Source organism: Neodiprion virginianus, chromosome 2, assembly GCF_021901495.1.
Source record: "Neodiprion virginianus isolate iyNeoVirg1 chromosome 2, iyNeoVirg1.1, whole genome shotgun sequence".
In the NCBI taxonomy this organism is placed as follows: Eukaryota; Metazoa; Arthropoda; class Insecta; order Hymenoptera; family Diprionidae; genus Neodiprion; species Neodiprion virginianus.
In genome coordinates, this window is record NC_060878.1 from 38356261 (window position 1) to 38368677 (window position 12417).

Below are 12417 nucleotides of genomic sequence, written 5' to 3' on the forward strand. Positions count from 1 at the left end.
GTATAAAATATGATTGCGTAAGTGACAAATGGGGCATAAATCTTCCCTGATTCATTATATATACTACCATATACTCGGGTATGAAATGTGCATGGCTTCGCTGTTCGGCAATTATAATACTTGCACAGATTCACGACTCAGCGAAATATCGATGAACACTGTAAAACGAATGGCTTATCTACAGTTTTTAAACGAATTCATAGTTTACGTAACGTTCTTATAGAGTAACTATTTATGTTAAGCAGTGACACAAGGTATACAGCTTTCATAAAAGTCTGTACAGGAAAACGGGGGAAACACTCCGAGAACTGTTCAGCATCCATTACTCTCAAGTTTAGAAATGGTTGTCTCATCATTTTCTGCACCAGTAGATTTTTTGTTTTTTTTTTCAATAGTCAGATTCAGAGTAGGTACCTGAAAAACGCTGTCGGATGATAAAACTAAAAAAGAATAATAATTTCGTAAGCGATAAATGAACGTCATTCAATAATTACGTGCGAAAGTAGGGGCAAGAGATCGGTAGCATGTATGGAAGGGGGTGACTGCGGTATAACATGCATGTGCACCGGGTCGTTTCGAAGTCTGGGACTGACGGGAAGAGAATATCATATATTATCAGCTATAATATCGGAATAATAATAATAACAACAGCAATAATAATGAGAATATATTTTGCTTGATATTTACGGCTTCGGACTGTGGCGGCTTTTTCAGTGGGCCACGGGGTAACGAGGTCTCTTCGGCATCGGAGGAGGAGCACTTTTTTGGGAGCTCTCCGCAGGTGTATTGGTACGTACATCATACACCGTTTGTGCCGCAGCCAGCGCGGGTGGGTATGTATGGCGTGCATGGATAAGGAGAGGTGAGGATAGGCCCCCATTAAGAGCCTTATTAATATTTTAATTTTCCTTTAATACGCGTAAATCTAGGATCGGACAAGGCCACCTCGGAGCCTGTTTTATGGAGGCTCTTTTATAGATTTTCGGTGCCAGCTATAGTCATATATATATGCAGTCTTATTGGTGTACGATGCGTGTACGGACAAGATTTACGAAGAGCTTAACTCAACCTATCAGAGATCCGAAAAGATGTTCAACCTCGGTAGTCGGTGAGCTGCGCGATGAGAAAATAGAATAAAAACAGTTCAATTATAATGAATACCCGTGCCGGACGACGGAACGTTGAAAAATATTAGCTTCTGACATCAGGTATCTTTGACAAATTTTATGTGTACGCAACAGATACCAGGCGGTGCATGGTTATCATTACTTTAGGAAATAGTCGATCTGTTGGACTGTTGGTATACGTAATTCAGTGCTGTTTTCAATGTTTGAACTTGTTGCCGAGAATTTTCAGTCTCGCGAAGGTTACTTCCAGAAAACATTTATACTTTCGATAAAACAGGCCACAGACCACAAATTTGTTCGCAGTCGTATAAGTTTGACAAACAATCGAGTGTAACTAGGATAAATACAGTAACGCACGCGTATGAAAGTACAATAATTCGGCGTCGGTGAAACGGAGTTGAAATCTCGCCCGCACCTCGGCGATCGTCAACGGCGAAGAAACTATGAGCACGTAATATTTCATCTTGTCCTGGAGGAGGACGACGCACAATGGAACTACCGGCTCAATATTATAGACGTAGGGCCAGCATCGAGGGTACACAGAGCCGTGCCATCATCACAAATGCCTCTAATTATTATCAGTGGGCCGTGCCGGTATGCGTACGGACGCAACGGCGAAAGAAGAAGATCCGAGGAACGAAGTCTCGCGGTGGAGGAAAACGAGCTCCCTTTAACCGCGGCCGGGTGATGTATCGAAAGTTGGACATACGGCAGTGAATCAAATCTACCGATCATCCTTGGAAATAATGATCCTTCCCGTGCTCGCAGCACCTTGCATCTCCGTGTTACATTGTTGCGTCCTCTCGCTCGCTTCATCCCGGTACACCTCAACACACCCAATGAGCCAGCTACGAACCTGGAACTCTACGCATGCGAGCAGGAGGACCTGCGGAGGTCGTCGGATAGCCTCGGTTGACCGAGGCTTCTCGCGAGTCCTGCACGGGTCGTCCTGCAGTAGGTACGAAGACACAAAAAAGGCAAAAGGTTGGTCAGTAGAGCCGCGGATGAGATCTACCCGAGGCATTGTGTTCGCCGCTCGTCTCGCGCCGGTTGGGTTGGGTTGGGTTAGGTCAATTATTTATTCGCCGGCGACTGTGAATAATGAACGTTCGAAACATCCTTCAGCGCTTGCGCTTTTTTTTCTTTTTATATTTTTGATCTTTTATTTCTTTACTCTTCTCTCCCGCACGCGCACACGCATAGCGCGTAGAGTCGTGATGAAACGTGTGGGTGATATCGACCCGTCTGTGTGTATACAGGTGGATGTATCTTTTACACTTCGTGTAACGCGTGAATGTGTACCCTTGTATGTACCAGGTTTCAACAAGGCACGAGCATTAAGTATTGGAGATTTGTTACTGATCACCGAAAGTCTCACGGTGGATCATCGATCGCCGTATGTGTATCGTCGTTGTCGGGCGAAAGAGTCACTGTAGCCCTTTCGTATTTTGTTTGTCTTTCGGTTGCTTCTCACATTTTCAGTTTGTACGCAAGGCAAGCGCGATCTTTGGCTAATTCTTCTTCACCCAAAGATCACAACGTGGAGCGTACTCCAGTAATGTATAGGTAATGTAGAGTACAATGAGCAATCGATTATATTTTCTCAGGACATCACTGGTTCTTGGAGGGTAAGAATTCGGCAGATCGTCTTTCTCTTTGTTCAATCGGACATATTTTGATGACCGGAGAATGAACCCGCGGAGGAGCATTTCTTATCGTCGAGAAGTGATTTTGACACAATCTTCGGACTTCGGGTTGACGATACCTCAACCCGAGACGTTAAAAATATTTTGAGTGACACGTCTTCCGTTCGTTTTATAATTGGTTCTGGTTGACCGGACACGCGGTCACCGCAGACCTGAGGCTGCAGCCGGAGGATCACGTGTCGTCGTTGGATGAACGGACAGATCTTATCTCGGCTCGTGATGATACAACGCAGATGAGATCGGGGAACGGTGAATAGACGTATCAAACAAATTACAACGTTAAATCTATGGGAGGTCTCAGCCGCAGCAACCCCCGACGGACGTGCACGCATCGTACTCGATATTACTGCTGGGGGGGGGGGGGGGGGGGGGGGTGAACTAGACGTGCGGCTGCACTTGTCACTGCCAATTTGGTGGTTCAGTTTAAACGCGGGACAATCGAGGGCGAACAATATCCTCCACTTTACACCGCACCTACCCCTGCGTGATTGTCAGACCTTGAGGAGGGCTCGAAACTCGGCAGGGAATTGATTGGAACCTTTTCACGTGGCGGTTAAAGTCTTTCTTGAAGCGTTTCTTTTTTTTTTTTTGTTTGCAAGAGGAGAGATAGTACGGAAATCGATTGGCGGAAAAACATAAAGCGTGCAGAATTTTTGCAAAGTGAACGTTATACGTATGAGAAAAAGAACAAATCGAATTATTCATCAAATTCGACGGTATGAAATATTAACGTTCAAAGGACAATAATAATGACAGAGATTCCAGCAGACGAGAATGGTGTTCACAACCCGTAAGGAATCGATACCAGGAACTTTGCGGTCTATAACCCATCAATGTAAAAATGCGGTTTCTTTGAAAATAAAAGTTTGGACACCTCGGAGTTGAATGTTGAAAACGTTACCTATATCCGACCGATAGTCGAAAAGACGTTTGACAAATTCGAATCGATTAATCTTAGCCGTTGTAATGCGACGTGCGCTTATTAAAGGTTCTCGGATGTATACGCAGACATACACGCGTTATGCTACATCAGCTACATGGATATCCTGCAGGCAGGCTTCGTGGATCGGAATAAGAGGCCCCGGAGCTAGGATGCCCGGGCTAGGTGGCCCATCGACGATCGCGGCCGGGTGTTTGGGCAACGAATTACGAAAGGCCCGGGCGTCATGACCCCCAGCTGCGTTTCCTCTTGGTTACTTATTTTTTCACACACACCCCCTAGAGCGTTACCTCTTCATCTTGCCCCGTGCTGGCCTCGCGCATGGCCTCACGACCACTTCGGATACCGCTAGCAGGTTGCGCCTCGGCCACGATAATTACGTGATGGATACGCGTAAACGTATCGCTATTGCGTTTATTAACCGCACCGCCCGACTACCGGACAGCCATAAATTTTCACATCCATCTCCGCGCATCGTTCCGAAACCTCCAGTCGATGGTCCGACGTTGTGATCTCCCATCGACAACAGCCCGTGCGATAATGCGCAGAGACCACACGCGTAACGAGTCAATGAAGAAACGCACTAGGTGAGAAATCTGGTCAGGTTTGTGCAACGCGACTCTTCAGACCGCGCTCGGATCGACTGTTTACAGATTTTCCGGCATCTGGAGGGCAGGGAGTGAAAGACCGAGTTCGGTGCTCGGGCGGCAAGGGTTGCACCCTGCACAAGGTACGAGGGTTCTTCTCTCAGGGGAGATAATAGCACCATCGACCAACAGCTCGACGCAACATTTATCACTCCTATGAAGTGGGAGGCCCGCATTCTTGTCTCTTCTGAGGCTTGATAGAGAGGGCGGAGTTCTTTCTCCCAAACAACGTCAGCGGGAACAACAACAAGGACATCTATCTCTTCTTCGTGCCGGGTAGAACCGTCTTTTAAACGGACGCCGCTCATCCGCTGCCGCGAAGATTTTATACTTATCAGCACGGTGTCAACATCCTCTCGATCTCGTTGCGCATGGCGGCTGGTAATAACGACTTACCGAATTTTAATTTCTTACTTTCAGGCTTGCTAATCACTCCCTGCAGTTACATATATGTATATGCGAGTTGCATCTTCTATCGCTGAGAAATATTGCGTGTTAGCTTACTATTTGCAACGATGCGCTACTCGTGGATCAAATATTCGCGAATGTCCCAATGTCGCAAATCAAGGTCATCTATCACGATGTAGTAATTTATGTCACGATGACCGCTTGCAGAAGACGCAGGGAGCGCGTCATAGAACTGCGAAACGCAACTGTCTCGATCACCTTGTCGGCTATACGGCTCGAGTCTCAGCGACGTCTGAAAGAAACTTAAGGACCGGAGAGATTCTTATTTCACCATAAATAATTTTAATGACGGGCCGCATTGGCGACTCAGGTATAACCCGTGGATTCGGTCGACCTCGTGCCGCTGGTCCTTCTTCTTCTTCTGCGATTGGTCGTCAACTCGGTTCCCGGCTTATCGCCGTCGCTTCCGTACCTACATTAAAAACGATTTTCTTTCCTACCGTCCATACTCCTGGGTGTATTTACCCTCGTCACATATTTGCTGAAATTTTGTTGAACTCGCATTTTCCATGTCCGGTTGATATCGCGACGCGGGTGATTCGCGACGACGTATATCTACGTCTGTAAAATGATACCCATACCCGTGTATCAAAGATCGAGAAGCGGAGAAAACCGGGAGTTATCCTCGAGGGGTTCGATTGTTTGCAGAGCACGAGAGAACATTCGATAAGTATTCGAATCACCTACGAAACTAACTCCTTATTCGAGTCTCCCCGAAGGGGCTGGTAAAATCAGCAGCGAATAAACAATAGAAAGTGTGGCAGCGCCCGAGGGTATACATACCTACACGGCTATAGCCGGCTAAAAACAACGCTGCACGTATACATACGTAAATACAGAGCGCATCTAAAAACGAGCGAAAAAGGGAAATCGTGCGAAGAAAACGCTCCGCCCATCGGCCCCGCCCCGACACCAACGGCCACGCCCCCCTTCGCGGAGTAAAAAGTTTACTCCGTTCGAAAAATAAGTAGCGCCGAGTAAAATCGAGACGTAGCTCCACGGAGATCGGCGTCGACGATTCACTGCCTCTTTTATCGTCCGTATTCTCGGCTCGTCGTAGCCGCTGTTCGAAGTCGACCAACCCGACTGCAGCCGGGTTTACCTTCGGACGGAAAAGTATTGGCTCGTTGCGGAGGCTGCGTGCGGCGAAGCCGGCGCCAATCGCGATCAGGAATCGGAAAACTGGGCGGGGCCACAGCCGGCCAATCCGGTGCCGATGGGCGGGGCCTCGTTGTGACCGGGAGGCAATCGATACGCTCCTGGCCGCGATGCTCGAGGGGGCCTTCCGACGGAATCAGAGATTCGGCATCCCCGATTCAGGACTCTGAAAACCGAGCAACAAGATCGTCGGAGCGCCGCGCCGGGGCTTAACAGTGAAAACTCGTCTCTTCGGGGCTCCGGGGGCTTCGCCGACCTCGTGAAGCTTATAACATCTCCTTCGGTCTAGCCGACTCCTAGTGCGCGCCGGATACTCGGGACCTCGCCTCGCCTCGGAGAGGATCTTTTGCCAACGTTTACGCGATCGCGGAGCGCCATTCGAACTCAACGAGTTCGGTGATAGTTAGTGCCGATCCGAAGTCCCGGTTGGGACCACAAGTTGGGCCAGTTTACAAGGGACGTGCTTCCGGCTTCCTGCCTGCAACAGGATTGACCGACATGAAGGTAATTTGTCGAAAGTCACCGGATCATCCTCCTCCCTCCGCGATTGGCCAGCTCGTTGACGATCGTCTCGATCGCGACGAGATCGTTCGAACTGACCAATTGGCGCCTGAATTTTAACATCATTTTTATTGCGAAAGAAAATGTCTTCACACCTATACACGTGCCAAATATTATCGTCTCACCCACTTGCATGCCAAGGTCTGGATACGTGGGATGAGGAAAAATATTGTGACTCTAATTAATGCACCGAGTCATGATAACGACGAGTGTTATCGTTTGTTTACACGGCAACGCTATTAGAGCGTAGCCGCAGGTACCCATTTTAATTGTTAATTATTACAACTAACGCCTGTAAAGACCTTTGCGCGCTGGTGGAGAAATTGCAGAAAGTTGCAAGGTGTGGAGAATTCTTATGATCTGACTGTAAAATCAGTCATAAATATTTCGCGGGAATGTTTATACAACGAGTGGAGCTTCTGCGATGCGATTATAATGATATTGCGACAGTGACTGTGCAATATACATGTATTAAAATTGCAGAAGCACAAGACACTGATTGAAAATAAAAGAGCCGAAGGTTTACAAGGCGTGTTGTTATGGGGCAATAATGCCGGGGATTATAGGCACGTCGGATCATTTGATTGTCTCGTCGAACTGTCAATCAAACGTCGCGGCGAATCATCCAAGCTTTACATAATGCAATGTACATGCGGCACATGAGTATGAGTATAGACGCATCTAATATGTTTCTCTCACCGTAGGGCAAGTTAGGCGAATATCAGCGTTGCGCATAAGTTACGTAGAACGGTGCTAAGCGAGGTTTTCTAACCGTCAGCATACTCATTCGATTCAAATGTTTATTCGGCTATAGACAGTGTTCAGATTGTTTGATTCGCGAGTTGAAGAATAAACAAATGTCATTTCGTTTTACTTCAAAGGAATGGGACAGGGAATACTTACAGTAGACTAGAGCTCATACAGACGAGTGAATCATTTTTATTTACATTTCGTTGTTGCCCCGTCCTCATAATGTTCATAAAAAAACACGATAATTTCTCACTCTGTCATTATTTGCATGCCAAGAATTCAGACCGTAACTTATCAAGGTCTACCTGCCCAGTCAAAAACTCCATACAACCCCATTTCTTTTTGCAAGCATTATCTTTGGAATCAATTTACCTGATCAAAAGAATGCTCAAAAATCATTCGCACTTTTGGAGACTCCTATGTTGCAGAGTGAGATTTGTACCCTAGATTTTCTTGAGTGTAATCGTAGCTATTGTAAGTGCTCGACTATACGTATAGTGTATCTGTCATTCTCTCATCACGCAACAAAGTCTCCCGTTTCCTACCACGCACACTTGAACAGCCGGGGTGTCAGTATTTCCGGTGCAAGGAATAACGAATTATTTTTCTTGTTTGAATCCCGTGATATCCTGACACGGCGCAACTGTTTCATCGCTATAGGTTCACGTTATAGGTGACAGATAACAACTGGCCGCATTGGATTTGGAAGAGTAGCTTTCCTGCCGCGTGAATAAGAGAGAGGGAAGAAAAAGAGAAAATCAGGGAGACAGGATATCCAGGAATTTAAACCTGTGAACAATCCATTCACAACGTCACCTTCTCTACCCACTCGCAAATGAGTCGTACGAAGGGCTGAAGGTTTCTTGGTCTGCGGTTCACGATCGCGGAATACGAGGCACGGTTTCAGATTTTCAAGAACCGTCGCTGCGTTTCAGCGGCGCAACGCGCCAACTCGCGAGAGAAAAACCATAACTTTGGATCAGGGAGCGCCATTTTGCGCTTCGTACGAGGAATTTACTGGACCACACACGTTGTACATCATTCTTAATTCCGCGGAACGCCGTGGCCGCGACCCGAAGGGCCGCCCGGCGCCCTAAAGAACAGATTTCGCGTGGGTCGTTCAGGACTGCAGAACCGCGTCGCAGCTGTCGCGGGGTTCTTAAATCGGGTAGGACTGGAGGAACTTACGGTGTGGGCGAGATGCGATCGTACCTCGGTCCGGATCAAGAGGAGTTCGTACCCGAAGAGCGATTTAAATCCCTTGGTAAGTGACGGTCGGGTCGACGCGGGCCGATCTGATCGAAGCAAAGACGTCATCCGGACCGAAGCCGTTGTTGTGATCGATGCCGGGCTTCCGTTGTTACGCAAATATGTAACATCATGGTCTATGCTTATCTATGTGTTTCGAAATCAATTAGGTATACCTACACGCGGGCTGCGATATTTGTGAACCTCGTGCAAGTTAGCTTACAATTAGAATTTCAAAACCTTGACCGGAATTTAACGCCTACTCCTATATCCTGTTGGATGAATTCGTATGCGCGTGTGATACGAATTGGAGTTTATAATAGACGGTGTTGGAGGGTGATTGCAAATAGCTCTGACGACATCTTGGACGAAAGTAAAAAACATCTCGCTGGTGTTTTGATGTTCCTACCTGCTGCTTGTAAAAAAAATAAATAAAAAAGGAAAAAAGAAAATGAATATAAGAGTGGAAAAAAACGGTTCCAAACACTCGGTTATAAAGTTTATACTTCGTAATTGGTGGCGCCTGATCTTCCATCCGATTCTTTTTACATGGGAACGAAAATCTTTCGTACGCTGTTGCTGCAGCTGGTAAGTGTGACAGCCACGGAAGCTATCAACTGTAAACTCGCTGATTAACAGTCGGTGATTTGTAAACAACAGCGGCGTGTAACACTCGGACAAATTGTTGACTACGCATTATATCTGCAGGCAGCCAGCTCTTTCATACATACATCTGCACGTTATACGTATGTATGCATGTTTGTACGTATGTAGGTATACATGTAACATCTAACACGACCCGTTCACTTGCTGCAACTTCTTTATTTATGGCGATGCCAGCTTCTCGATAATTCTTTATACATATCTGCATAAAGGGTATATAATGTGCCGCGTGTGCACACGTTGCGTTGCACAAACCAAGCATCCTTATAAAACCTGCGTCGTTAATCGGAAACATTGGAATTGCATGTACCGAATGCGTGCGGTAGTTGAAGTCCAAGCCGAGCAAAGATAATTTTTAAATGGACTTCATTGGAAGGAGGCGAACACTGTTCGTCTCGTCTCGCGTAGCATTTTTCTCAGCTCTTTGGCGCGAGACCGATACGCGCATTAATAATGCGAAGTGTAGACCGTGTGTAACGGCGGCACGTTTTTATACCCAGCCAAAGTTGGAGATGAGGTGCGAGGCGGAGATGAAGGCATGATAAGCATTCCTGGATCAGAGATCGCTCTGAGCAGGTGGAGCTCTTCAGCGCCTTGGTTGAAAGTACGTGTTTATTTATCTACCGAGCTTTGTCTGTTCGAGAACCCTTTCACTTCACTTCACTTCACTTCAATTCACTTCATTTCATTTCTCATACGTGTATGTATATACACATAGACATGTACGCACCCGTGTACACCTATACGCATAAATCTACATCGTATAGGAGTAACCTTTCGTTCCGATATTTCCACCGAAGTTACTGCCGTGCGGCCGGTTCACCAAGGGCTTCCCTGTTCTCGGGATCTTTTAGTGAGCCATCCGATGGTTTGCTTATCTTTTAAACTACACACACTTGAGGCTCCGGCCGCAAGGCCTGCCGCCAACTCTCGTCAGTTCTCTTTCAGATGCCGCGTACTGCGGTAAGAACTTTCCAATGTGGGCCATAGCTGCAAAGCGGCTAGACGAGAATCTAGGAACCCCGGAGAACGATCATAAATAAGCAGAGGTTGACTCGTCTCCTTCTTTCCTTTCTTGTATTCTCTCTTTCCTTCATTCTTTTTCCATTCCTCGACACACGCTAGAACTCGCCTGCGGTGTATATTTTCAAATTGAAAATACATCTTTCCAAGTCTTTCCGCGGGTTTGGTAAGCAATACCAGAAGAAACAAAAGAATAACAACTCTCCTCACTTCCGAAGGGGAAAATCTCTGCGTAAACGAATCAGCCGAATCTCAATTTAGACTATACCGCGTTAAGATTCGTATAATACTCGTGTACTATACCTATGAAGTATACAACGTATGCGGCAAGGGATTTGAGTTAGTAAGATAACTCGCGCTCGAGTTAGCGGGGATCATCCTGAGTTACGATGTACGGATACGGGTATCTCCATGCGGTTAATATACTAACAGCTTCTACGACATCGTACCAACGCCTTCGCCGAGACGTTAGCTAAACGCGAAACTACTCGCTGCAAATCCTCGGAATCGTATAACTGCATGTTCCTAATTTCTCCAACAATGTAACACGATTTTGCGCGTACGCCGTGATCTCTACCCCCAACTCGATTCCGCTTCACACATATCACGACGAAAGTTCTCCGCAAATATGTCAGACCAACGATGGAGTCTTGGTCGAGCCTCGGCTGCTCGGATATTTGTAGAATTGTCTAGAATACCTAGGAGGGGTCCAACTGACCCTCCTTATACCGCAATCGCTTTCTATTAATAATCGTTCTTTTCGCTATTCGGACGATTGTTCTACGAAATTGTTAATCGACGTAGATGGCCGAGCATTTGAAATTGCAAGTATCAACCTTAGTTTCGATACGCGAAGACTCTCATGTTTTGGCGACAAAGATGGCGGTACCTATATAACGACTTAAATGGAAATGACAATATCCATAAACCATGCAGCTGAAACTCTTGGCGTATAATAATCGGCGCGCCTGGTTTCTTAATTGTCTCTGATCGAGCAAATACAGTATAGCATCGATGCTTGATCAGCTTGATCGGAGAGATGACGTTGTAACGAGCTCGGGCTAATTCGGGCTCTTAGGCGTGACCCACTTGCGAGAATTGGAAGTTTGACACGACACACGGGTACTATATAACGAGTCTCCTTTCTTCGCGGATTATCCCGCAGTATCGCGGCCCCTGAGCTACCCCCAAAAAAAGGGGTCCTTCCATGTGCGGGGCACGACAACGCGCACTCGCGCTATGAGGGTACCGTAGAGGGATACTCCGCGCAAGATTCGGAGTGAACCGTGAAGTGGCAGTAATCCGCAAAGCCGCAAAGCCGCAGAGCCGCAGAACCCGGTACCCCCGGGGTTCCATTGTGCAGTGGGGGGGCGATGATGCCGGGGCTTGGAAAAGTGTCGGCGGGCGTAAGTCGCGAGGTGGTTGTGGTCGATGCTCGTGTACCTACATCGTAGGTATCTATTAATCGTGACAATGGCGTTAACCCGCGCGTCTGACAAAGGAGAGAACGAAAATCGGATAGCGATTTAAATGGATTTCAAGTGGCAACAGTCGGCCGGAGTCTCGGCTCTTGAAACGGCCGAACCACTGCATCATTCGCATTGTCCTCCTCGGGTTCTGCGGCGTTACTTCTCCGGCATGTATATCCAGTCCCGAAGTTCCACGCGAGAAATTCACCACGCAGCTGAAGATTTCTGCGAAGGCGTGAAGAGGCGGATAGAGGCTCGTGCCGTCTATTCGCTTTTCAAGTTTATAGACACCCGTGACAATGGTGAAAAACCCGGGCAAACGGCGTCGAAGAGGCCAAGTTTTAACGCGCACGGTGCACAACCTATCATTCGCTCGTTCTCTCTGCACACAGAGACAACAAACTGGCCCACTGTTTTGTGGGCATTTTTCCATGCCCTACGGAGAGAATGGACCGATGGGCATTGACTTTCGAGGATCCGGAGGGGGCCCACTTTGTCAGGTTGTCACCTGGGCCTAAGATGCGAAAGAAATGGACGGCGGGCCCCGCAGGGCCTGACTCGGGGCCCCGTCACTCACCGCTGCGAACCCGGAGGATACCTTTATGGATATTTTGTACCCGGTCTGCTTTCGTCAATAGGCAGACGGAGTCGGAATGG

At 47.4% G+C, this 12417-nt stretch overlaps 1 protein-coding gene across 2 annotated transcripts in view; it reads left to right on the forward strand.

Annotated features, from left to right (window-relative positions):
• The window catches only part of LOC124297922 (LIM/homeobox protein Awh-like), a 28292-nt gene that overhangs the window by 2914 nt on the left and 12961 nt on the right, over positions 1-12417 (forward strand). The window contains exon 1 of one of the 2 annotated variants that reach the window (XM_046749333.1): positions 6217-6550. The exons of the other annotated variant lie outside the window; for it this stretch is intronic. Within the exon in view, the coding sequence (XP_046605289.1) occupies positions 6545-6550 (6 nt within the window). The 5' untranslated portion in view covers positions 6217-6544. Of the gene's footprint in view, positions 1-6216; positions 6551-12417 lie in introns of those variants that run through there. 2 annotated transcript variants of the gene reach the window in all.